The sequence below is a fragment of the Lissotriton helveticus genome, chromosome 4_1 (assembly GCF_964261635.1).
Source record: "Lissotriton helveticus chromosome 4_1, aLisHel1.1, whole genome shotgun sequence".
Classification (NCBI taxonomy): domain Eukaryota; kingdom Metazoa; phylum Chordata; class Amphibia; order Caudata; family Salamandridae; genus Lissotriton; species Lissotriton helveticus.
This window is the reverse complement of record NC_136063.1, coordinates 2,031,942,148-2,031,968,560: the sequence shown is the minus strand read 5'-3', so window position 1 is coordinate 2,031,968,560 and position 26,413 is coordinate 2,031,942,148. Positions and strand designations below refer to the sequence as shown.

Below are 26,413 nucleotides of genomic sequence, written 5' to 3'. Positions count from 1 at the left end.
CCATTACACTGCTAAGTGCTTCATCCCAAAATTGCCGCACCTTGGTGGTTCTGACTTCCCACGTTGGTTAAAAAAAATACAACAATCTTTCATTCACACGCCTTACACAGTATGCTACCCATGTAGGCAAGTGCTTCGGTACCTCACACAGGCATAGTAAGTTCCATTTAAAAGTTACAATATAGTGAAAAACTCCTGCCACATCTAGGAGTAAATCTTTTCCTATGTTGGAAAGAGGAGCAGAACATCTCAAACTTCCTGGCTGTAGGAGGGCTGGTTGCACAGAAAAAAAATGTAATATTGAATATCTATATTAAATACTGCCATTGCATAATCTTCGTAGCCTAGAGAAAGTTTTGTGAATTTCTAAAATGTATTTTAAAAAGTAGCCCATGCAGGAGTGAAAATCCTGGGCATAGCTTAACGGATTTTCTGTGAATCAGACACTACTTTTTTAAAGAAAAAATAATACTAAAACTGCTGCACCTAGGTTAACTTAACAACTACACCACTAGCCAAATTCTATAGCATAATTTTAAACGACTATTGTTTGCCAGTTTGCGGTTTCGTTCAAAGAAATGAGGCAGGAGGAGTGGACCGTTTTTGTGGAGAAAGCGCTGCAACTTTTGACTATGGGTTTTAATCTAGTGCAGTTTTGGTTCTATTGTATTGTGATTCATTATGGTATTGAAAGCAACCGTAGGTGTATTACATTATTCAATGTATTTAATATTTTCGTTTGAATGCAACTCCTAAAACGTTTTCATTTTAGACAGCGATTTGCCATTCGTTTGGGGTGACTAGCAGAGGTTTTAGACTGCATCTTGCTCTGCTGTTCAGACAAATGAACACATCATGGTATAAAAGCGTGTTGGGTGTTTATAAATTGGTGCCTCCTTTTTCTCTTAATATGTATTAAATTATTCAAGGGTAATTCATGTATTGGAAACATAAGAGAACTTGCAGACGGTATAGTAATGGTTTAATTCAACATCTTTCAACGTAACACATGACACCAAAACAATCTATAAAAACGAAATCAAACATGACCTTGATTTCTACACTGTTATTCACTGAATAACAGAATGTTAGGTCAAAAAATTTCGCTGAACACAATGGTTATTCACAAACCACACAGATGAGGAAAAAGCACATTTTATGCTGGCACTGGGCCATATCTGCGAATGCACTCCTTCACAGGCTATACAATATGTTTTACTATCCGGCAGTCTAGATGTAAATGTAAAATGTACAGGGGCATAGAAGAGGTGAGGAGGGGCTGGGAGCGAAGATATGATGAACTGCCAATTCATAAGGGAAAGTAGAAGAATGTGCTGCTGCTGCTGCTACACATCTCATTCTTCTATGCCAGTCCACCATGGCGCATTGCTGATGCAGAGGAGTGAGCAATGATGACGGAATGCATGGACTGGCATGGACACTGTGCATCACCAAGCGTATGCTCTGATTCTGAAGTATGCTTCCAAGGAGAGTGAGTGGCTGCTTGTAACAGGGCTGCCTATGTTGACGTACCTGTCGATGAGCACTACATGCAATTAATGGATAAATGGCAGCCATCTTGGAGTGGGGTTTTGCAATAAAGGTAATGAAGCGTGCAGTGATTTATTCATATACATTAAGAGAGCTCCTAGCACTATGTCCTTGGCACTGTGAGCGCTCTAAATGTATGTGGCTACATCACAGCAAGGCAGGTGGTTTGTCACCAGCGTGATGAGAGAAGAGGAGATGTTCCTCTTCCTCTGAATGCACTGCCTGCAAACCTTGGTTTTGATTTTATGAATGCCATTGTGAGTCTGCAATGGGAAATTGAAGAGCCGTAAGCAGTGAGTGTAAGAAACCATCTCGCTCTTTTAACCTGTTTTAGACGCATTTTGTACTTTCTATTAAATGCTGTTACTCTATTTATTTTGGTGTAATTTGCGCTGATGCCGCCTTTTTAAAACCGCTGCTACTGTGCTCAGGCATTTTAAAATTGAACAGTTTGGTTGCTTTTAAAACTCATAACCTCACCTGCTCTGTTGTTCCTGCACGATCCCCGGTCCGTGACCAGCTGACACAGCCACTCTACTTAAGTGGCATGTGTGAGCGGACGTGCAGTGGTCGCGTGCAGCAGGTGCGCCACTGGCACCCCAAAGGCAAGCCCGTCTGCGCCTGTCCGCGGACGTCCGGGGCCAAAGACCACTCACTATGCCCGTTTGAAACCTGCCCAACCCCTACGATACTCAGGCAATGTCTTGCGGACACTGGAGCAGCCTCTGGATGAAGCCTGCTTCCACTAATTACAGGCTGTAGAAGGGACTACACGCTGTTCCAACTGCCCTTTCACTCTCAAACCATGCAATACTTCACCTCAGCAAGTTCATGTGAAACTCACCCTCATTAATTGCATATCTCTGGTCAAACATAAAACTGAAATTCATGATTATCTCACTGACCACCTGCCTGATGCCATGTTCCTCACAGAAACCTGGCTCAGTGAAGAGTCTGCCCCCGACATACTAGAGGCACTCCCTAATAACTATGGTATGCTCAGACAAGACCGTACCCTGTGTGGAGGAGGAATGGCTATAATGTCCACCTATCCCTCAACTGCATGCTCGAAAAAGCACAAATAAGTAGCTCAGAGCCAGCTTCTTTTAGCTTAAGGAGAGCGAATGAGACTGCATGGAATGATCTCCTAATCTATCGCCCACCCGAGCCACTCAATGATTTCACAATCGATCTTACGGAAATGGCAACCCAACTAGCTCTTAAATACACCAACTTTATGGTCTTGGGTGGTCTATATCTCCACATAGACAATCACCTCAAAATGAGGCACACACTCTGCGTAAAGAACTTGCCAGCATACAACTTGAACTTAAATTTTACATCTGTGGCACCTACACACCGCACAGGCCATCCACTAGACCCCATCTTCTCAAACCACTTGGGTCTGGTGGTGGAACAACCTAGCCCTGTCCCTTGGTCCGATCATCACCTCATAGAATTCCATATAGCCCTACCTAAACAACACTCTATGAAAAACGCTGATATCACCCACCCACGTAGGAATTGGTCCAAGTTCAACCACAAAAGCTTCTCTAAAGCACCTCTGATAACTCCACCTCTATTACATAGCAACATCAATCGAGCTAACACCTCAATAGACAAGTGGATAACAGAAGCACTTGATGAAGCCGCACCCTGGACCACAAACACTCCCAAGAGATAGTCAAAATCAGCGCCCTGGTTTAACGAAGAGCTGAGAAATGCCAAACAGGGATGTAAACGCCTAAAACGAAAATGGAGAATAATTTTCTCCAAAGAATCCAAAGAAACCTATAAAACAGCACAGAACAAATACCACTCTCTCCTCAAAAAGAGGCGCTCTATGTACTATAAAGAGAGAATTGACATGGCAGAAAATTCCTCTGAGGAATATTGCGCTACGCTGAAAGAACTCTAGTCTCTGTAGAGAACACTCATAACACCAAACGGCTCTGAAGAGCGATTGAATGTAATTTCAGACTTCTTCCTTCAAAAAGTTACCACTATATACAACTCCTTCCCTGAGGAAGCCTGCAACTGCCTTACTGAACCTAAAGAAGAAGGTACTGGGCCGAGCTTGCCACCCTTGAGCGAGTTTTTCACCCTCTTTACACTGGTGCTCAAGGAAATGGCTCTACAAATCAAATGTGGCTCCACTGAGGATCTAGCAGCACTGAACAGAATCAAGGAGGGCCTTGAATTGACAGTACCTAAAATACAGCAACTAATTGACACCTCTTTCAAAATGGAGAGGTCCGGCTGGCATGGAAACATACGATTTTTATACCTCTAAAGAAAAAGCCCTCAGCCAAACCCCGAGCTCCTAGATAACCTGTACCCCATCTCCTTGCTCCCCTACATATCTAAACTCGCTTAAAAGGTTGTGAATAAACAATTAGTGGAACATATCACACACACACACAGCCTTCCACATCCGACACAGTCAGGCTTTAGAGCATCCTTCTGTACCAAATCCGCTCTTCTTTTCACACAGAAACCTTACGGAGAAGGGTGGACGCCGGTTAGACGGTGGCCCTGGTCCTGTTGGACCTAAGTGCCACCTTCGACACTGTATCTCATAATTCAATGCCTACGAGTGTGCCGTCTGGATGGGGTAGCTCTGAAATGGATGCAGTCCTTTCTGGAAGATCGTAGTTTCCAAATAGCACAACACCCCCATTGTTCTAAAACCCTGCAAGGGGTCCCACAGGGATCCAATCTGAGCCCCACCCTTTCCAATCTGTATATTGGTCCATTGGCTAAGATTATGGACAATTACAAGATCTCCATGGTGTTGTATGCTGATGACACACAGCTTGTGATGAGCTTGGCACAAGACTCAGGCGAGTCAGCACTACAGTTTTCTTCCTGTCTCAATGATCTGGCCTCCTGGATGTCGAATAACTGCCTCAAGTTGAATGGTAGCAAGACAGAGGTCATGATTGTCGGGAAACCCCCCTCCATTTGGGATACAAGCTGGAGGCCTCAAATACTGGGCCCAATGCCTGAGCCCAAAACAGAGGTAAAAAACCGAGGAGTGTGGCTCAATTCTAAACTCTCGTTTGAGTCCCATAATAGAAAGGTGGCAGGGAGATGCTTTAGCACTCTGAAGATGCTAAAAAAAAATCTAGACATCCTTTCTGTATCAGCAACGAAAACCTTAGTCCACACTCTGGTGACTTTGCAACTTGATTACGGGAATGTTCTATATACCAAAAAACTGCATGACTCGCCTTCATCGTATTCAAAAAGCAGCGGCACGCCTTGTGCTTAATCTACCGAGTCATGCTTCAATGACAAAAGCTCTCAATTCCCTCCATTGGCTGCCTATCGAGAAAAGAATACTGTTCAAAGCCATGTGTTTCTGTCATAAGAGCGTACCGGGAAAAGGCCCCAGCTACCTGCACAATTTTATCACCCCACACAACTCTAGCCACCAGCTCACATCGACAGGAGCACACCTACTTAATATCTCCAGGTTAAGGAAAACTAGGATGGGCGCTCGATCCTTTGGCTACCCAGCGGCCAAGAATTGGAACACGCTTCCTTTCTGGCTACGCATGGAGTAATCTGAATCAGCCTTTCGTAAAGGATTGAAAACTAGGCTTTACAAACACTAACTTGAGCCCAGCAGTCTCCATCACTCTTGTCGATGTGCTTCTAGCACAGGAACACACCTTTTGGGGTAGGCAGGCGCTCTACAAATGAACTATTATTATTATTATTATCCCATATAAGAATCCTTACAGCAACAGTACGGTGAGTGAATAGAAATTACTGGAACCAAGACTGGTAGAAGGTAAAGGAAATGGTCATATACAGACAAGGTCATATACAGACAAGGTCAAATGAACTATTATTATTATTATTATCCCATATAAGAATCCTTACAGCAACAGTACGGTGAGTGAATAGAAATTACTGGAACCAAGACTGGTAGAAGGTAAAGGAAATGGTCATATACAGACAAGTTCAAGATACTGACTGTACCCTTGTGTGTATTATTCGAAAATAACTTGGAATGTACTTACATAATGAGGTTCAAAAGATTTTGGGACCCTGGAATCCGATTACTTTGGAATCTCTGGTGCAATTTTAGGAGAAAAATGAATGTCCTTTCATAAATGTCCTGAGCAGACCATATACATATCTATTCTGAGAATGTATAGATATATATATGAAATGGTCTAAGAATGTCAGCAGATTTAGAAAACCTTTAAAGGAAAGACCTTGGCATGACATCATACCAGCGATACCTATCACTGCTTGCATCAATCACTGAAGCACAGATGAGGGTCAGTGGCGTAAAGAAAGTTGAGGGAGCCCCCCTGCCACATACATGGAGGGGCCACCACTCTTGATTTAATTCGGAGCTCTTGGGCCTGAGTATTGTGCTGAGGGGGCCCCCTGCAGCTCGGGGGACCAACCCTCTGGGGGGTTGCGGGGTCCTGCATTACGCCCCTGATGAGGGTGAGAGCCAGGATACACTGGTGCTCAGAAATATATCCCTGCTCTCTCCACCCACGAAGCTTCTTAACCCATTATGAATTCACCAACCAAAGCTTTGTGACCCCACCACCCCTTCCTCATGAATGTTTTGATCCCATAGTGCCTCTGCTCTCCATGGTGCCACTGGATGAGGAACGGTGGGGATAGAAATACCATTGCATCCCTGCGAACTGGTTACAAGTCTGGTGTTGGTGAGGGCAAAGCCAATGGGCTGGCTATAATGTGCTAACTCTTGTAAACAAAAATGAACAACAGGAGGCTACCCATAGACCCAGCTGAGACCTGGTTAATGAATATGTTTAGCAAGCTACAGTGTCTCAACAGGTATTGCTCGAGGACAAATTAAAGCAAGCATGCACATAAAAGTTATAAAAGGAGGAGGCAGGGAGACATTAATCGCTGTACCAAATAAATTCAGAAATTGATCTGTATTTAGACAGAAATGACAAGAAAAAGAGAAATAATGTCAGGACTCAGTTATAATAACTAAATGTACATGTAACCTGTACAGACATGCACATTAGTGCTTGTGAGACACAAGGTTAAAAGTACAGCGATAACACCATCAGCATTTAATGTGCCTCTCTTTGTAGCTTTATATTACCCACATGCATTATTGCATTTGTTTCCTTGACCGACCTCACTAGTCCCCCCTCTCCCTTTACTCTTTGACCTATACCATTGCCATTCTATCATTTTTGCCATGTTTGTACCATGTGGGAACACTTGAATGTATATATACTGTTTCCTACTACATCCAGTGGGCACATGTAATAATTATCCTTATTTACACGTGCCGCGAATCACTCTATATTAGGGTTGTTCTTATCATCTCACTCCTCATTAATTCTTGCTCAGTCAATCATTAATTGTGTTAGTTAATAATCTCTGATTGTTTGCTAATTCCCTTTTATGATTATCAAAATGTATACCTGTTTTTGCTTTTTTTGTGTTCATGGTTGTAAAACTCGTGTAAACAGGCATGCACACATATTGTTTGTGTGTTTTCGCACTTTAACCCGTTGACCGCAGCGCGAATTCCACCACGGTGCGGGCAATTTAATCAGTGGGCGGGGTTTGGATGGCCCGGGCCGTCTTCCGCATACGCCCACTGTCACGTGGGACGGCCAGGGGCCGTCCTCAGCATGGAAAGGGTTATAGACAGAACTAGTAGCATGCATTCATGGCTTACTATATGACCACAACAGCAAAGCACATTAAATTACATTTTCAAGATGCTGAATACAGGGGCGTAGGAAGGGGGGTGCGGTGGGTTAGGGCCGCCCCGGGTGTCATCACTGAAGGGGGTGACAAAATTGCAAAAATATGTGTTTTAAACACATATTTTTGCCATTTTTGTCAAGCCGGGGGTGACAACAAATTTTCTGCACTGGGTACCACCTGATCTTGCTACGCCACTGACTGAACACAGATACACAGACCCTTTTTGTGTTTTCCCAATAAGCTGGCAAGATGGAGTAGAATGTAAAAACTTGCATTTGATACCTGTAGTAGCGTGAAGGGCACATATGTGAATCCTGGAATAGCAGACTGAGCCTAAAATCTTTGAGGTCAATAAACGGGTTACCATTAATTTGGCTGTCTGCTAAAGTGCCACTGTGCAGTGCTTAGACATTACAGAAGTGTTGTATAAGGCACAAATTGAAAAACAAGTCACAATTATTTTTGATAGGTTCTTCTAACATTGGCCGTGAGAACTAAAAGCTTGAAATATTTGATACATGAGCTGGGAGAACTCAAAGCTTGAAATGTTTGAAAGCCTGCAAAAAAATGGTTTTAATTCAATCCTTACGTTTTTGTTTTGACATCTCTACTCTATAATACAAAACGACATCACAACTCTGCTGTTTTCACATAATACTTATGAGTGGTGCCCCCTGTGCAGAAAATTCTACAGCTAGAAAGATAGCTCAATGACTCTGGGCCTCATTACAATCTTGGCGGATGGGATACGTTTATCCCGTCCACCGTATTACAAGTTCGATAGGATATATTGGAATTGTAATGTAGCGGAAAGGGATATCTGTCACATTTGTGACAGACTATCCCATTCTCTAAGATAGTAATCATGCCCTATATTTTCTGGAATTGTTTGCATTACAGACAGATACATACATTTTTTGTTAGGCACGGGGAGATTGTGTCCTTTGCCCGGAATAACAGGATGTTGCATGTCCCTGCCGAGACTCAAACCGGATCCCCACCATTGAGGTCGACCGCTCTAGTCGTAAGGCCGCATCCTCTCGCAGTATGTTCTTGGCATACAGTTTCTAAAAATTAATTTGTAACATAATGGTCCTTGGTTTGTTACTAGTGAAGAGCAAATGTGTAATTTTGCCAGCAGATTTTAACTGGTCTTTACAAAGATTCCAAACTTTTGAAAAAGGACAGTTTTTTCACCCAAATTTTTATTTGCTAATAAATTATCCTGCAAAAATGATATTTTTGCAGATATTTTTCCACACTTAGTTTTGTAGATTTATTCTTATAATTTCAAAATGACATAATTCAAGAAGTTTGTTAAGTTAGTGAAGATTTGAAGGGGGCCTCACGAAGTCAACAGAAGAAACACTTAGCAACTTGGCACCTCCCCACTTGCATCTATGCGTTACTAAGATTTTGCTTCTTTAGTTAATTTGTTTCGTGTTTCTCCCTAGAAAAACGCTATGGGCTAAAGGTGATGTTTATACTTTGCTTTACAGTCAAAGTAGGTTGAGGTGCATACATGTGCACTAAATGTGAGTGCAGTGTGAAGTCAAGTGTACCGGAAGTAGTTTCTCCTTTGTAATGAGAGCAGCATAGTCAATCAGTATTATTTGAGCCGTAAGTTATTAGTTAACTAAATTAGAAATCTAATTTGTTAAATGTCACTTAATTCCCCTTTTGAGGCACTCAATTGAAAGTGTTGCTGCGCATTTAAAAGGGATTAAATGCCATCTAATGAAATTGCTCCCAAGACTCAAATGTATCTAACTCAGTCACACAGCTGAAGGAAACTTTTCCGAGTAAACTGTATTCTCAAAGCAAGGCACCTTGAATTTTTCATTTATAAAATAAGGTGCTTCTTTATGTTTCGAGAGTGACCTTTCTCTAAATTGAATATCAGCAAATGCGCCTCTCTGCACAACTCAAAAACTCATCCTATTGCCTAAAAGATGTTGTACATGTCTGGGTTGCCAATTTAGTGCATATCTATGGGACTGAATGTTGCATAGCCCTCTTAGATTGTTAAAGCGCCTGTTTTGCTGCATGTTACAAGAATATGAATTAATGATACTGTTTTCTTTCTTTTACATTATAGATCTCTTATATAAAATAGAGCTGGCTGGAGGACTGGGAGCCATCTTCCTTTTGTTTGCATTTCTTGTGATAATCTACAAGTGCTACAATATAGAGTTGATGCTGTTCTATAGAAGGCATTTTGGTGGAGATGAATCTTCCAATGGTAAGTAACCTGTTCGTTACAAGATTTCAGTGTTATCATCGGATTGACAGTCACACAAATGAGATCAAATCTATATTTTGTCTGGCATATGTACCTTCTACGACATATTTCTTTAAAGCTGTAAGATATTTTTAAAATGTGCAAAACAGCTATTGTCTCTATGAATCGGGAGAATATGGGACTACTGATTTTTGTATGTACCACCCTACCTAAATCCACCCATCACGAGTTTAAGTCCCTGGAATTAGGGACTAAGCTGTGGGGCCTGAAATTACTGGGTTTCTTTCCCATAGTGTTTGCCCAATTTTTAGGACTTTTCAGATCAAATAAGTCGGTGGTAAACTTGAGTCAAGGGCATCACTGGGTCACTGTGTGGCTATTGAGTGTTAGGGGTTTGCATCACCGTAGGCTTCAGGCTGCTGTGGGAAACATTGCATGCGTGGGGGTCTGTTTGCAGCAGGGATGAGTTGCCTCTCGCCAAGGCAGCTTGCAGAGGTTGGTCCTAGTTGATTTCCACATCCCATTGAAACAGGTTCGATAGTCTCTCAGTATTCTCGAACCCAATAATTTTGGGTGTGGCTATAACAGTGCACTCAAAATCAGCCACTGTAGTATCATCATGGGGAGATCGCACGAGCTAACATTGAATGAGCTCCTTCGGTGGCAAATATTAATGAAGGAGTTGTCTTCAATTTAAAACCTCTTTGGGGTCATAGCAGAGCAGATGTTCATTTAGTTTCTGGTGTTCCTTCAATACTTTCCAAATATTTCTGTGTGGAAAGCCCTTGAAAAGCACTTGTGTATAGCCTATGTGGGTTCCCAGTTACCCAACCTAGTTAATATTCCCAAGTGTTTGGACGCCCATTAGGTAGCAGTAGCAGTATGTAAATACTCATACATTAATTCTTTCATACAGAACCTCACAGTTTGGTCAGATCTCTCACTTCATGAGAAAAGCAAATTAAGATGTGTTCATAACGTTGGCACTGATGGATGAATGGGCACTTAGCTTCAGAAAAATGTTTTCTCTTTTCCTCAATGCTTGCTTCTTTTTTGTGGCGATTCATAAAAGAGATCCGAAGGTATGAGAGTTTCGGCATCAGCTACAGAAATAAATCTTTGATGGATTTAAGCCAAATCCAAATTTAACATGTGCACATAACAGTTTCCTCTGCAAAGAAAATGTGACATTTTAGCAATCTATCAGATACTTTTTTGCTATGTTAACCCCCCCACACACAAATTACCGATTCAAACCTAAATGTAATCTCAACCATTTGGCTGAAAAAAATGTTTTATGCCTGCATGTTCACGATTGATGAACCTTAAAAGCTAATTGACTAACCTTAGTTGAACATTTTGATCTAGTCTCTACTACATGATGTGAAGGGCGTCACAAAACATCCGTGATCCCAGTGTTGCAAAATGAAATTATGGGTGTGCCATGTGTTGTCAGTAGTACCAAGCCTAACTATCAGAGGCAGGGCTGGGAACTCCTCAGAGGTCCTGGAAAATCCATTTTTGAATATTTGAATATGTGGGGATGTCAGTTTGTGTTACCTCTATGAGTTATTAATCATATGGAGACTGGTGGTATGTAGGTTTAGGGAACAAATGAGGCTTTCAACTACGCATTATAAAACTGATGGTGATTGTTTGTATTTCCGGTCCATGAAGACTTTGCAAATGATTACACATCAGCCTCCTGTAGGACGACAGCTTAGCCCTGAACCCAGAGCCAGCTGGCCATGGCCAGAGGCTTTGCCCTGTGGTCATGCTCAATAGGAAAACTTTTGGGCATATCTAAAGTTCAAACGCAATGAGCTTTGGGCAGAGGAGGGGTATAGAATTACCCTGTATCGTAGCCGGTTGTGCATGGGTGAAGGACAACTGTGAAAGTAGGTGAATGGGTGTAGGGCACAGGCTTTCTTGACTCCCAGGCTTAGAACCCAATGGATACTGCTGAGAGTCGTGTGGAGCGGGTGGACAGGGCACAGGCACATGTAATGCCTTTGTTCCACAGCCTATTTAGTACACAACACCCACAGTCAACTAGGCACAGGTACAGCCTATGCTCTGGTGACAGACGGGGTATGGGGATTAATTGTAGGGCGTGGCCATTGACCATGTCGTGTGTCCAGAGCCTAGTGGGTATGGCTGAAAGGCAATTAATTGCATGCAGGTTGTAAGGGTAGGTAGGCTGGACACCGATCATGTCGTAAAGTAGTGTCCTGTACATAGAACTCACTAAACTCGGCCAAAGGCCATACCCTGTAGGCTGTGGAGGCAGTGGAACCTGGTGCGTTCGATGTCCAAAGGCAGCATCCTACATCCAGTGAACCAAGTAAATACTTTGAAAAGCTATTGGATTGCTCTGTAAAATAATATCATTTTTTGCAGTTCCATGTAGGGCATGATTATCAGTGTTGGTTGGTTTACAGGGATGCTTTTATTTAACTCGAAATTACTTTTGGCTTTTTCCATTTGACATTAAAAGACCCTTTTTAACAAGTATGTTGACTGCTTATCTAAAAGCACATGAGCAAGATCCCTATGCGGGTGGATTCCCAAACCTGATTCCCAGGACAAGCTCTGATCAACTATCACATGACACAAGTGCTTTTTTTAAATTCGGAAATTCGGAAATTCTGCCAGGACAGTGACATTTCTGCATACGAAAATGCATTTCTAGGGACATGTTTGTAGGCATTTCGGAGTGGCCTACTTGTAAAACCAAGGTAAACACCCAGAAAGCAGCAAGTTTGTGGTATTCACAAATCTCTTGCAGGCAGTATACAACCATAAATGCTTGTGTTTTTTCTTACACCAAAGGCATCGGACTTACGCATGCAGACATTACACTGGTGGAACATGTGCATGTTTATGTGTTCAGCATATCATTATGCAAGGAAATCTATTTCTGTCATTGTTTTCCTTGAGTAATACTAGCATCATTTCTAAAACAGTTGAAACCCTGGATTTGGTTCTAAAAGCAGGGATAATGCCACGAAGGCCTAGTCCCAACTTTCAAAGCCAGGGCTTCCTGAACGCAGCCCATGGGGGCCAACTTCCAAAAGCCCGTCAGTAGGGGAAACATCCTTTACAACGCAACTTTTACCACGCAGTGCTATTACAACGCAGGTTTTACAACGAAAACCATTACAACGCATTGCGCTGGGGGGCGCTCTAGGATAGGGAATAGATTTAATTTACTATCCACACCTTCCCCAGTGTCCACGGGGACTGGAGTTGGAATAGTAAATTAAACTATTCACTATCCAGCACCCCAAAGCCCTATGCGTTGTAATGGTATGCATTGTAAAAACTGCGTTGTAACAGCATGCGTGGTAAAAGCATGCGTTGTAACGTCATACATCCGTCAGTAGCAACCATAAGGAGCTGGTCCTCTGCCCTTTAATCAGTTTGCATGTACATAAACAAACCATTTACTATCTTGCGGAATGAGATAAATAAAGTTTTTTAAAAAAACATTTATGACTATACTAGGTAACAAGTTATTGGTTCCTAAAAGAAGTCAGGGGAAAATGCTAACGTATTTGTCCTTCAAATGCCAGTCTGCCCTCAAATTCTGTTTCTTTTGTGTGAGAATGTGTTTCATTTTCTAAATGCCCCCTTATATGATTAACTTTGCACCCATCTACGACCGTCTATTTAAATTTATTTCAAGTATCCACACTTCCTCATTTTATTGCAGGTTCAGTAGAGTTACTGCGTTTCCATTAGTGAAAAATGTTGGCATTCGTTTACACCATGATGCCTTAGATTAGTAGATTAGTAAGTAAGAAAATGCCGATGAATCATCACCAAAGAGTTCTTTTCAAACAGCGTTTTTTTAGATATATTTTCTTAACACCGGCGTAGCTAGGGGGGGGCGAGGGGGGCGGTCCGCCCCAGGCGGCACTATGTTGAGGGCGGCAGCTGCGTGGCACTGGCCCGTGCGGCGGCCTTTATAATTTATTTGGGTACAGTGTCCCAAATAAATTATAAAGGACAGGGGCGTAGCTAGAGCTTGTGGCGCCCGGGGCTATCCTTCAGATTGCCGCCCCCCTGGTGGAGTGCTGGGGGAAAAAGGACGGCGAGGACCTGAAAGAGGTCCGATAGACACGTAGTATCGCCGCTAATAGTTACCTCGATCATGCAAGTTACATGCACATACAAGACACGGTCCAGGGCTAGACAGCCCCGTCCCCAAAATAGTGCCGCCTGGGGCGGACCGCCCCACCTAGCTACGCTGCTGAAGGAAAAGCAGAAGGAAACCCAAAACTTACATCAGTTCTACCTACCCTTTTTGTGACATCTCACTCATAACATCACAGCTTGTGCAGGATCCTTGTGCCCTGCCCCCTATCTGCCCCGTCCATGACCTCCGCAATGTCTGCAGACTGGTCCACCACACTGGGTTTGACCACGATTCCCCTGGCAGCACCTTCAGGATACTACAGGTGAGTCCAATGCACCCGATCACTAGACTAACTTGAGTTCTTCAATTGGGGCAGTACCAGCCCTGCAGTGGAAGCCTTTTCACTCTACCCAAGCCCCCCATGAGAGCTCAGTAGAAGCCATCCCACATGCCCCTCCCAGGAGAGAGCAGTGGAGCCACCCACTGCCCCAGCCGCAGAAGAACTACATACCCTGACCACCCCCCATCCCAGGAGAGAGCAGTGTAACCATTCTACTCCTCCCTCCCGCCAACCAGAGAGCATTCAACACCAACTCAGTGTCGCCGACGATCACACCAGTAAATTAGTGTGAGTTTTTGAAGACTGTCAGTGCTCCGAAAGCATTTTAATAAGCTGGAGTGTTAGGCCAGAGAATGCAGTAGAATGTGAAAAATTCAGTTTTTACTTACCCAGACCAGAAGAGGGATCTGACCCGTGGCTCATCGTAGAGACAGCCTTGACCCTGCACCTGTCACTTGAGACAGCCCCATGCCCGCAAAAAATATGTGAAAATCTACAGAAATATTTTCATATTTTTGTGGGGGGAAAAGGGTATACTAGGAGGGGACAACCCACGAAATCTGCAGAAGGAACCGTGGCAATGTATACTAATAACAGTATCCCAATGCCTTGTTTCAATATTCGTGATTGTTTAGAAAGCAAAGTAATTGAATGTGAGTCCTGATATCACGGTATGTGCCTGTCCTCACAAACATCTCTTGTTAGCACATGAGTAATGCCAAGGTGATATACCACGATCGCGCACTCCTGAGGCTGAAGCCGGGAGATTTTTTAAAACCTTTGTAAAACTTTGTTCTCACTTTGTGTCACCTAATTTCTGTGCATTTTAACCTCACTAAACGCCAGCAAGCGCCAGGGCACTCACCTTCTCTTGAACACAGCGAGCAGCGGATTTAGCGCTCACTCGCTGTTTGTAACATTCCCCTGAGGAAAACGCCAACCCGGCGAGAAGTCAGGCCACGCCCCCTGTAGGCCACGCCCCCTTGACGCGGTATTTAAAGCGCTGATCACAAGCGACTTTATACCACGATCGCGCACTCCTGAGGCTGAAGCCGGGAGATTTTTTAAAACCTTTGTAAAACTTTGTTCTCACTTTGTGTCACCTAATTTCTGTGCATTTTTAACCTCACTATACGCCAGCAAGCGCCAGGGCACTCACCTTCTCTTGAACACAGCGAGCAGCGGATTTAGCGCTCACTCGCTGTTTGTAACATTCCCCTGAGGAAAACGCCAACCCGGCGAGAAGTCAGGCCACGCCCCCTGTAGGCCACGCCCCCTTGACGCGGTATTTAAAGCGCTGATCACAAGCGACTTTATACCACGATCGCGCACTCCTGAGGCTGAAGCCGGGAGATTTTTTAAAACCTTTGTAAAACTTTGTTCTCACTTTGTGTCACCTAATTTCTGTGCATTTTAACCTCACTAAACGCCAGCAAGCGCCAGGGCACTCACCTTCTCTTGAACACAGCGAGCAGCGGATTTAGCGCTCACTCGCTGTTTGTAACATTCCCCTGAGGAAAACGCCAACCCGGCGAGAAGTCAGGCCACGCCCCCTTGACCCCTATATCATGTGCCACCACCGGAAGCGCAGCGGACGAGCGCAGCGGGAGCGCCGTTTGCGCGCCGAAGGCGCGCCTAAGGCAAGCCCGTCTGCGTCCGTCCGCGCCAGACCGAGCCTAGAGCCCCCACCCCTGGCCGGTCCAGAACCGCCTCGACTCACATACTCCCAAGAAACTCTGTACCAACTTAGAGAATCATTAAACATTAGATGTAGCGGATCTATTACCCCAGAACAAGCCCCTCTCAGATGCTCCAAATGCTCCTACAGGGCGTCTCCTGCACCCATTTCGGAATCTACCTGCCTGGAGATGGCCCTGTTGAACTGCAGGTCACTCCCCAAACACCACACGGAAATCAATCTGTTACTGACAGAATCAGATCTTGACGTTCTGTTTTTAACTGAAACGTGGTTGTCCGAGAGTTCTGACCCAGACATTATTCAAGCATTACCTCCGGGGTATTTCATTAAATCCCTCAATAGACCGATAGGCACGGGAGGAGGCATCGCGATTATCTATCGAGAGAAACTCGCATGTCAATTCAAAGACAGCCCCATTCTCGATAGCGAAAATGTCCTTTTTTCTTTACACCTTCCTCCATCTACCACACTAACTGGTGTACTAATCTACCGGCCACCAGGACAGGTGGGTCGCTTCTCAAACTCACTCATGGACGCCGTCTCCTCGCTGGCTTGTGGGACGCCAAATTTTACTATCCTCGGGGACTTAAATCTCCACTTCGACGATCCTAGCAACAAACCTGCCTCTGACTTAAAAACCGATCTTAATTCCTTAAATCTACAGCTACTTAGCAGTGATCCCACCCATTCGAAAGGACACCTATTGGATCCTATCTTCTCGAATCTCTCCAAACTTACGGTCCAAACCCCTCTCCCCATCCCCTGGTCAGACCACTTCTTGGTCCCCCTCAAACTCCAACTACCAGGGAAGATTACGGACATTTCCCATCCCTGGGCCCCGTCACGCCCATGGAAAAAACTTGATACCAGCTTATGGGAACACTCTCTGTCCTCCTCCCTTCCCATTATGGATCCCGACCCATCAAAAGCTGAAAGCCAATTACATAAATGGATTAGCGACTCTCTCGACACAGTCCTGCCACTTAAAGCCCTCCCCCCCAATAGGAAATCATCCAAACTACCATGGTTCACCGATGAACTACGGGAATTAAGACGGAAAGGCAAAAGGCTGGAACGCCAATGGAGAAAGCACTGGACAACAGAAGACAGAAGTGGATACAAAGCTCATATTAGGCTCTATAAAAACGCACTAAAAACAGCACAAGCCTCCTTCTTTGAGGATCAAATAGTAGCCGCATCTAACTCCGCAAAAGAGACCTATCGGATAGTCAAACTCCTCTCCAAAATACAGGATCCCCCTCCACCTCCTGACCAGGATGGGACAAAATGCAACCAGATGGCTGAATTTTTTTCGAAAAAAATCGAAAAAATTCTGAACTCCCTCCCGGCGGCCCCAATCGATCTAAGAGACCCTTACCATCCGGCTTCCCAAGACAGCCCGAGGCTACTTTCCTTCCCCCAAATTACCACCGAAACTTTTCTCAATGTCCTGCATAAAGTAAAAAGCGGAGCCCCATCAGACCCAGCCCCGATAAGTAAACTAAAGCATGTTGCTTCCACCATTGCCACTCCTTTTACCAACCTGATCAATGCCTCTTTCAAAAATGGGTCAGTTCCAGCAAACTGGAAAAAAGCCACTGTGAAGGCTCTTATAAAAAAAAAACACCTCGACCACAAAGATCCATCAAACTTCAGACCGATCTCACTGCTTCCGGCGATTAGCAAAATCGCTGAGAGAGTAGCAAACCAACATCTCTCCGAGTTCCTAGAGACCAATAACATCCTCCGTCAGACCCAGACAGGTTTTAGACCTGGACAGGGGACGGACACTGCATTGTTAGCCGTGGTCGAGGAAGCAAGGGGCATTCTGGACGAAGGAGGATCAGTGGCAGTGATCCTCCTCGACCTGAGTGCCGCCTTCGACACGGTGGACCACGCAACCCTTGTTCACCGTCTGAGACTGATTGGAGTGGAGGACTCCGCGTTGGCCTGGATTACGTCTTTCCTTGAAGATAGGTCCTTTCAAGTGACTGATGGATTCTCTATCTCGAAGGCTCTGGCACTCAAGTGTGGGGTGCCTCAGGGATCCTCCCTGAGCCCCACACTTTTTAATGTATATATGGCACCCCTCGAGGACATTGTCAAACCTTTTGGGATTAAATCAATAATGTATGCCGACGACACTCAGCTTGTCGTATCCCTCAACCAATCAGACAACGCCCTCCCCAATCTATTTAGCTGTCTAGAAAAAGTTCACCAGTGGATGTGCGAGTCCCGGCTAAAGTTGAACGGGGAAAAGTCAGAAATACTTCTCCTAGGAAATCCAAAGAAAATCCCCTCACCCCTTCCCTGGCCACCATGCATGGGATCTCCACCACCCCCAAAATCCGAGGTAAAAAGCCTAGGGATATGGTTGGACCAGGATCTGAGCTTTAAAACTCAAGCGAGGAAAACTGCTGGAACGTGCTTTGGCCTTATGAAGATGGCCCGAAAGATCCTCCATCTACTTCCTCTTCAATCAAGGAAGCTTTTGATGCAGGGGCTGGTGAACTCCAGATTGGATTATGGGAACGTCCTATATCTGGGGGCCCCAGTCTCTGTAATTCACAGACTGCAATGTGCACAAAATGCGGCGGCAAGAATACTCACAGGAACCGCAGCAAGGAACTCGGCTAAGCCAGCCCTCAGAAGTCTGCATTGGCTGCCAGTCAAGGAACGGATCAACTTCAAGACCCTGTGCATTGCCCACAGAATACTTCACAATGAAGGCCCTCCCATCCTCAGGACTCTTGTGTCTCATCAACAGTCAACTAGACATCTCAGATCCAACTCCCTCTCCCTGGTAAAAGTCCCCAGAATTAGTAAGGCCAGAACAGGTGGTCGCCTGTTTTCATACAACGCCCCCAGGCTGTGGAATGCCCTCCCACTCTCTCTGAGGCAAGAACAAAACCACCTCAGATTCAGGAAGAGACTGAAGACCCTTCTCTTCCCCTGAGCACCCCCCCCTGACTTTCTATCCTCCAGGACCGCGATCTCCAGCGCCGGGATGCCCGAGGGTAGCTGTGCGCTCTACAAAACTCAAAATCAAATCAAATCAAATCAAATCAATCAATCAAGGTCTCTGCACCTTCATATCGCCTGCGCTCTTTTAGTGTGTGTTACTAAGAACGTACAGGTGTTGCTTGCCACATTTACTCTTCAGCTATAAATGTCCATTTCAGCACAGACGTACTTTGCTGAGCTGACGCTGTAATAAAAACCAAGCACTGGAAAAGCCAAAGGGTCTTGCCTATGAGAACTATTGCTTTGTAGCCATGCTGTACAGCAGTGCAGATGCTTTGCAGTGTGGCTAAAACAAATGTTAAAGGGCACTAATACACAGCCAAGGCTAATGCACTTTTACCCGATACTGCCCCTTAAACTATCCCAACCATCAGATATCCCAATCTTCCCTCTCACTGTCCCCATCTATCTTCAGTCTAGCACTTCTATGCTCAAATGATCCCTCCCCTTTAAACCTAACCTCCTTCACCCAAACTGCATGAAAACAACCTCTCCAACACTAAAACTACCCCATCTTATCGCTACCCCATACTTTTAGACTACCCCCCACTCAAACTACTTCCTATTGACAAAGAACTCTGCCTACAGTCAGAGTATCTCCACTTACTACCTTCTAGAACAAAGTCACCCCTTTAAACAAACTACCCCTACCTTCACGCGAACTCCACCTTCAAACTACCCTTCGAATACTGAAACTATCTCCAGTTGTAAACTATTCCAACTCCCTCCACAGCACCGAAGCTACCCTATATTTTGTCACATCCCTCCTGACCTCTAAATACTTCCAACTTTCAAACTGTCCCCACCTCCTACTCCTATACTCAGTCACCCAGTATCAACTTACCCTGGACACTCAGCATGACCCATTTGACCTAAGCAAATATTTGATGTCACAATTTCACCCTCAATACCCCATGCCCCTTCCTCTAGACTATACCAAGGATTTATAGAAATGGTCTTATTTACTAATATTGAAATTCACCCTCTCTCATCTTACTTTTTATTACTCCATAAATTATAATATATATGTAACAACATAATGTTGAGTAATCTAACTCTAGTTGCGTAGAACAAAACCCACTTCTTGCCAAGTGGGTGTAATGGGCCAACAGGCCTAGAACTCCAAGCAAAGCCATATCAACTAAACTAAAGCCATACAAACTAGTGTAGCCCAGTACAAACAACAGACAATGGGAAATTCCTAAATATTTCAAAGCATATTAGGTGTGATATTTGCTAAAATTACACACGGTGCCAAATTTACCCTTAGGAGGCTGTCTGCATGAAAGAATTGTATTCGAGGTTTTACTCAAATCATAAAACTCATACAAACTACAAAGTATTGTTTCTCTGTCTTTGCATAAATGAAAAATCATATTTATTGTCACAAATAACAGAGTTATTTGCATGTGTGTGGCTGATGCCATCATTGTGACACAATGCGCAGTAAATACAATGCAATGCTAATTTTGGTTGTGCAAGGGAGATTATTGCACATAGTTGCATAGTGTAAATCTTTGTAAATCTGCTCACAAGTGTATTGCATTTAGAACGTGCTAGATCAGTAAATGCATACAAACATAATTACCCCTTCAACACCCAAACTACTCCATACTCCAACTACCTCTGCCTTATATTACCCATTCCAAATTTAAACTATCCAACCTTTAAATTACTCCTTCTACCCTCACATTATATCACCAAAACCCACACACTACACTCCGGTTTTAAAAACTGCCTCTTCAGACCCACTCTGCTCTCCTACCTTTAAAGTAAACGTTATCATCTTAAACAACATCTTAACTGTAAAATGCCATTCTTACCTTCAAAACACTGCTCCTTCTCAAACTACAGAGCCACCTGCTCTACTAACGCATCTGACCCCCTTGCCTTAAATTCCAAAGCAGCAACAACAAAGAGAAACAAAATACACACAAGGAGGACAGGCAGAAGTGATTTTTTTTTAAGACTGCGAAGAGCTGAACTATTTTTCTTGTAACTTGACGTTTTTGTGACTCTGGTAGAATGGAACCGGTGTACAGGAGCTGAGACCAGCCTCTAAGGGGCCCAGGTTGACTCTCTTGGGAAAGTCGCCAGTCTGCCAATGTGCCCGGCTGAGAAGTGTGTGTAGCGTGGGGGAAATAGATTCACCTTAACATAGTTATTTTTCAGCCCGATCTTAATTGAACACAGAAAGATGTTCTCGTTCGACATGAGAAATAATCCTAAACCGAATTGTGATAAGAGGGTTCAACGGATCTTCTGTTGGACAGCAGAAATAATGTAGTTATCGTGTTGGTCGGAAGTACATGAAAAAGATTATTTTAAAAAAAAACAAGACTTCATTTGTGTATTCATACCTTATGCAAATGCATCATCCAGAGGAGTCAGGAAGAAGCGCTGTGCATGATAAGAGAGGTGCTATGCCTGTTTGCCCTTGGCCTATGCAGCTCACAGCCGGTGCCGCCGGTGCTTGCGCTCCAGCTTCTCCCACGTGCGCTACTGTCATCATTTCCGGGGTGGGTGTGATTGGACTGCACGAGCGCTCTTATATGCAGCCGCCACCGAGCTTAATGATGGCGCAATACAAAATGACTCTCAGTCTCAGTCAGAAGCAGAGCACTGAGCAGTGTTCATTGCGAAGTCTCACACAAGTAATGCGGCGGCCTTTATCACCGGCGTAGCTAGGGGGGGGCGAGGGGGGCGGTCCGCCCCAGGCGGCACTATGTTGAGGGCGGCAGCTGCGTGGCACTGGCCCGTGCGGCGGCCTTTATAATTTATTTGGGTACAGTGTCCCAAATAAATTATAAAGGCCGCCGCATTACTTGTGTGAGACTTCGCAATGAACACTGCTCAGTGCTCTGCTTCTGACTGAGACTGAGAGTCATTTTGTATTGCGCCATCATTAAGCTCGGTGGCGGCTGCATATAAGAGCGCTCGTGCAGTCCAATCACACCCACCCCGGAAATGATGACAGTAGCGCACGTGGGAGAAGCTGGAGCGCAAGCACCGGCGGCACCGGCTGTGAGCTGCATAGGCCAAGGGCAAACAGGCATAGCACCTCTCTTATCATGCACAGCGCTTCTTCCTGACTCCTCTGGATGATGCATTTGCATAAGGTATGAATACACAAATGAAGTCTTGTTTTTTTTTTAAATAATCTTTTTCATGTACTTCCGACCAACACGATAACTACATTATTTCTGCTGTCCAACAGAAGATCCGTTGAACCCTCTTATCACAATTCGGTTTAGGATTATTTCTCATGTCGAACGAGAACATCTTTCTGTGTTCAATTAAGATCGGGCTGAAAAATAACTATGTTAAAGTGAATCTATTTCCCCCACGCTAGACACACTTCTCAGCCGGGTACATTGGCAGACTGGCGACTTTCCCAAGAGAGTCAACCTGGGCCCCTTAGAGGCTGGTCTCAGCTCCTGTACACCGGTTCCATTCTACCAGAGTCACAAAAACGTCAAGTTACAAGAAAAATAGTTCAGCTCTTCGCAGTCTTAAAAAAAAATCACTTCTGCCTGTCCTCCTTGTGTGTATTTTGTTTCTCTTTGTTGTTGCTGCTTTGGAATTTAAGGCAAGGGGGTCAGATGCGTTAGTAGAGCAGGTGGCTCTGTAGTTTGAGAAGGAGCAGTGTTTTGAAGGTAAGAATGGCATTTTACAGTTAAGATGTTGTTTAAGATGATAACGTTTACTTTAAAGGTAGGAGAGCAGAGTGGGTCTGAAGAGGCAGTTTTTAAAACCGGAGTGTAGTGTGTGGGTTTTGGTGATATAATGTGAGGGTAGAAGGAGTAATTTAAAGGTTGGATAGTTTAAATTTGGAATGGGTAATATAAGGCAGAGGTAGTTGGAGTATGGAGTAGTTTGGGTGTTGAAGGGGTAATTATGTTTGTATGCATTTACTGATCTAGCACGTTCTAAATGCAATACACTTGTGAGCAGATTTACAAAGATTTACACTATGCAACTATGTGCAATAATCTCCCTTGCACAAACAAAATTAGCATTGCATTGTATTTACTGCGCATTGTGTCACAATGATGGCATCAGCCACACACATGCAAATAACTCTGTTATTTGTGACAATAAATATGATTTTTCATTTATGCAAAGACAGAGAAACAATACTTTGTAGTTTGTATGAGTTTTATGATTTGAGTAAAACCTCGAATACAATTCTTTCATGCAGACAGCCTCCTAAGGGTAAATTTGGCACCGTGTGTAATTTTAGCAAATATCACACCTAATATGCTTTGAAATATTTAGGAATTTCCCATTGTCTGTTGTTTGTACTGGGCTACACTAGTTTGTATGGCTTTAGTTTAGTTGATATGGCTTTGCTTGGAGTTCTAGGCCTGTTGGCCCATTACACCCACTTTGCAAGAAGTGGGTTTTGTGCTACGCAACTAGAGTTAGATTACTCAACATTATGTTGTTACATATATATTATAATTTATGGAGTAATAAAAAGTAAGATGAGAGAGGGTGAATTTCAATATTAGTAAATAAGACCATTTCTATAAATCCTTGGTATAGTCTAGAGGAAGGGGCATGGGGTATTGAGGCTGAAATTGTGACATCAAATATTTGCTTAGGTCAAATGGGTCATGCTGAGTGTCCAGGGTAAGTTGATACTGGGTGACTGAGTATAGGAGTAGGAGGTGGGGACAGTTTGAAAGTTGGAAGTATTTAGAGGTCAGGAGGGATGTGACAAAATATAGGGTAGCTTCGGTGCTGTGGAGGGAGTTGGAATAGTTTACAACTGGAGATAGTTTCAGTATTCGAAGGGTAGTTTGAAGGTGGAGTTCGCGTGAAGGTAGGGGTAGTTTGTTTGAAGGGGTGACTTTGTTCTAGAAGGTAGTAAGTGGAGATACTCTGACTGTAGGCAGAGTTCTTTGTCAATAGGAAGTAGTTTGAGTGGGGGGTAGTCTAAAAGTATGGGGTAGCGATAAGATGGGGTAGTTTTAGTGTTGGAGAGGTTGTTTTCATGCAGTTTGGGTGAAGGAGGTTAGGTTTAAAGGGGAGGGATCATTTGAGCATAGAAGTGCTAGACTGAAGATAGATGGGGACAGTGAGAGGGAAGATTGGGATATCTGATGGTTGGGATAGTTTAAGGGGCAGTATCGGGTAAAAGTGCATTAGCCTTGGCTGTGTATTAGTGCCCTTTAACATTTGTTTTAGCCACACTGCAAAGCATCTGCACTGCTGTACAGCATGGCTACAAAGCAATAGCTCTCATAGGCAAGACCCTTTGGCTTTTCCAGTGCTTGGTTTTTATTACAGCGTCAGCTCAGCAAAGTACGTCTGTGCTGAAATGGACATTTATAGCTGAAGAGTAAATGTGGCAAGCAACACCTGTACGTTCTTAGTAACACACACTAAAAGAGCGTAGGCGATATGAAGGTGCAGAGACCTTGGCATTACTCATGTGCTAACAAGAGATGTTTGTGAGGACAGGCACATACCGTGATATCAGGACTCACATTCAATTACTTTGCTTTCTAAACAATCACGAATATTGAAACAAGGCATTGGGATACTGTTATTAGTATACATTGCCACGGTTCCTTCTGCAGATTTCGTGGGTTGTCCCCTCCTAGTATACCCTTTTCCCCCCACAAAAATATGAAAATATTTCTGTAGATTTTCACATATTTTTTGCGGGCATGGGGCTGTCTCAAGTGACAGGTGCAGGGTCAAGGCTGTCTCTACGATGAGCCACGGGTCAGATCCCTCTTCTGGTCTGGGTAAGTAAAAACTGAATTTTTCACATTCTACTGCATTCTCTGGCCTAACACTCCAGCTTATTGAAATGCTTTCGGAGCACTGACAGTCTTCAAAAACTCACACTAATTTACTGGTGTGATCGTCGGCGACACTGAGTTGGTGTTGAATGCTCTCTGGTTGGCGGGAGGGAGGAGTAGAATGGTTACACTGCTCTCTCCTGGGATGGGGGGTGGTCAGGGTATGTAGTTCTTCTGCGGCTGGGGCAGTGGGTGGCTCCACTGCTCTCTCCTGGGAGGGGCATGTGGGATGGCTTCTACTGAGCTCTCATGGGGGGCTTGGGTAGAGTGAAAAGGCTTCCACTGCAGGGCTGGTACTGCCCCAATTGAAGAACTCAAGTTAGTCTAGTGATCGGGTGCATTGGACTCACCTGTAGTATCCTGAAGGTGCTGCCAGGGGAATCGTGGTCAAACCCAGTGTGGTGGACCAGTCTGCAGACATTGCGGAGGTCATGGACGGGGCAGATAGGGGGCAGGGCACAAGGATCCTGCACAAGCTGTGATGTTATGAGTGAGATGTCACAAAAAGGGTAGGTAGAACTGATGTAAGTTTTGGGTTTCCTTCCGCTTTTCCTTCAGCAGCGTAGCTAGGTGGGGCGGTCCGCCCCAGGCGGCACTATTTTGGGGACGGGGCTGTCTAGCCCTGGACCGTGTCTTGTATGTGCATGTAACTTGCATGATCGAGGTAACTATTAGCGGCGATACTACGTGTCTATCGGACCTCTTTCAGGTCCTCGCCGTCCTTTTTCCCCCAGCACTCCACCAGGGGGGCGGCAATCTGAAGGATAGCCCCGGGTGCCACAAGCTCTAGCTACGCCCCTGTTTCTTAACCCAGCTCTTAAAAAATTTTACACAAATATTGCAATTAGGAACATTTCACACAATGAAAAATAGTGATGGTGTATTTTGAAATGATACATAAAAAGTGTATGCTCTGAAAAACAGTGAATGGAAGCACTTCTTTGCGGGCGCTAGAAGTTGACCTCATATTTAAAAGAAGGTACTTGTCAGATTGAGTGTAATTTTCACATTTTAGCACAGCCAGACTAAGCAGCTAGGCAGTCGTCCCTGAGAGAACAGCATACCTTGCCAAGCACTGACAAACCCAAATGGTCTCATTTTCCAATGCAGCACTAGCGAAACGATCATATTTGCCAATGCCAGACTGACCATTTTAGAAGTTTGGCAAGCAATTAAAACATCGCTTTCTATGTTTTCTAGCTATCCACCAACTTGCGGCACGCAAAAAGGTTTGCCTTATCTGACAGGTGATGTGTAAATTGCTGAACGCAACGAAAACAGTGCTATTTACTCTTTCATAATGGCTGCTGTACTGAGTGACACACCGGCTCGACACGATGCAACGGATGTATGACGTTACAACGCATACTTTTACCACGCCTACCATTACCACGCATTTTTTACAACGCAGGATCCATTACAACGCATACCATTACCACGCATGTATTTACAACGCATATACCTTTACAACGCATACAATTACAACGTAAGTATTGGTAAGTATATAATATTTTTTAATATTTAATTTAATTAAAATTAATATAATGTAATTTAATTTAATTTAATTAATTTAATTTAATTTAATTTAATTTAATTTAATTTAATTTAATTTAATTTAATTATTTTAATTTAATTTAATCAATTTAATTTAATGTAATTTAAATTTAATTATATTTAATTTTTACCCTGTACCCTTTTACCCAAAAACCCAAAACTGACCCTGAACCCAAAAAATACCCCTTTACCCAAAAAACCAAAACTGACCCTGAACCATAAAAATACCCCTTTACCCAAAAACTCAAAACTGACCCTAAACCCTAAAAATACCCCTTTACCCAAAAACCCAAAACTGACCCTGAACCCTAAA

The 26,413-nt window shown here is 43.9% G+C and overlaps 1 protein-coding gene across 1 annotated transcript in view; it reads left to right on the top strand.

Moving 5' to 3' along the window:
* IL1RAPL2 (interleukin 1 receptor accessory protein like 2) overlaps nucleotides 1-26,413 on the top strand; it is a gene marked incomplete at its 5' end in the record, with an annotated part of 1,483,925 nt that overhangs the window by 1,369,230 nt on the left and 88,282 nt on the right. The window contains one exon of the mRNA XM_078686325.1: nucleotides 9,383-9,526. Coding sequence (XP_078542451.1) covers nucleotides 9,383-9,526 — 144 coding nt within the window. The remainder of the gene's footprint in view (nucleotides 1-9,382; nucleotides 9,527-26,413) is intronic.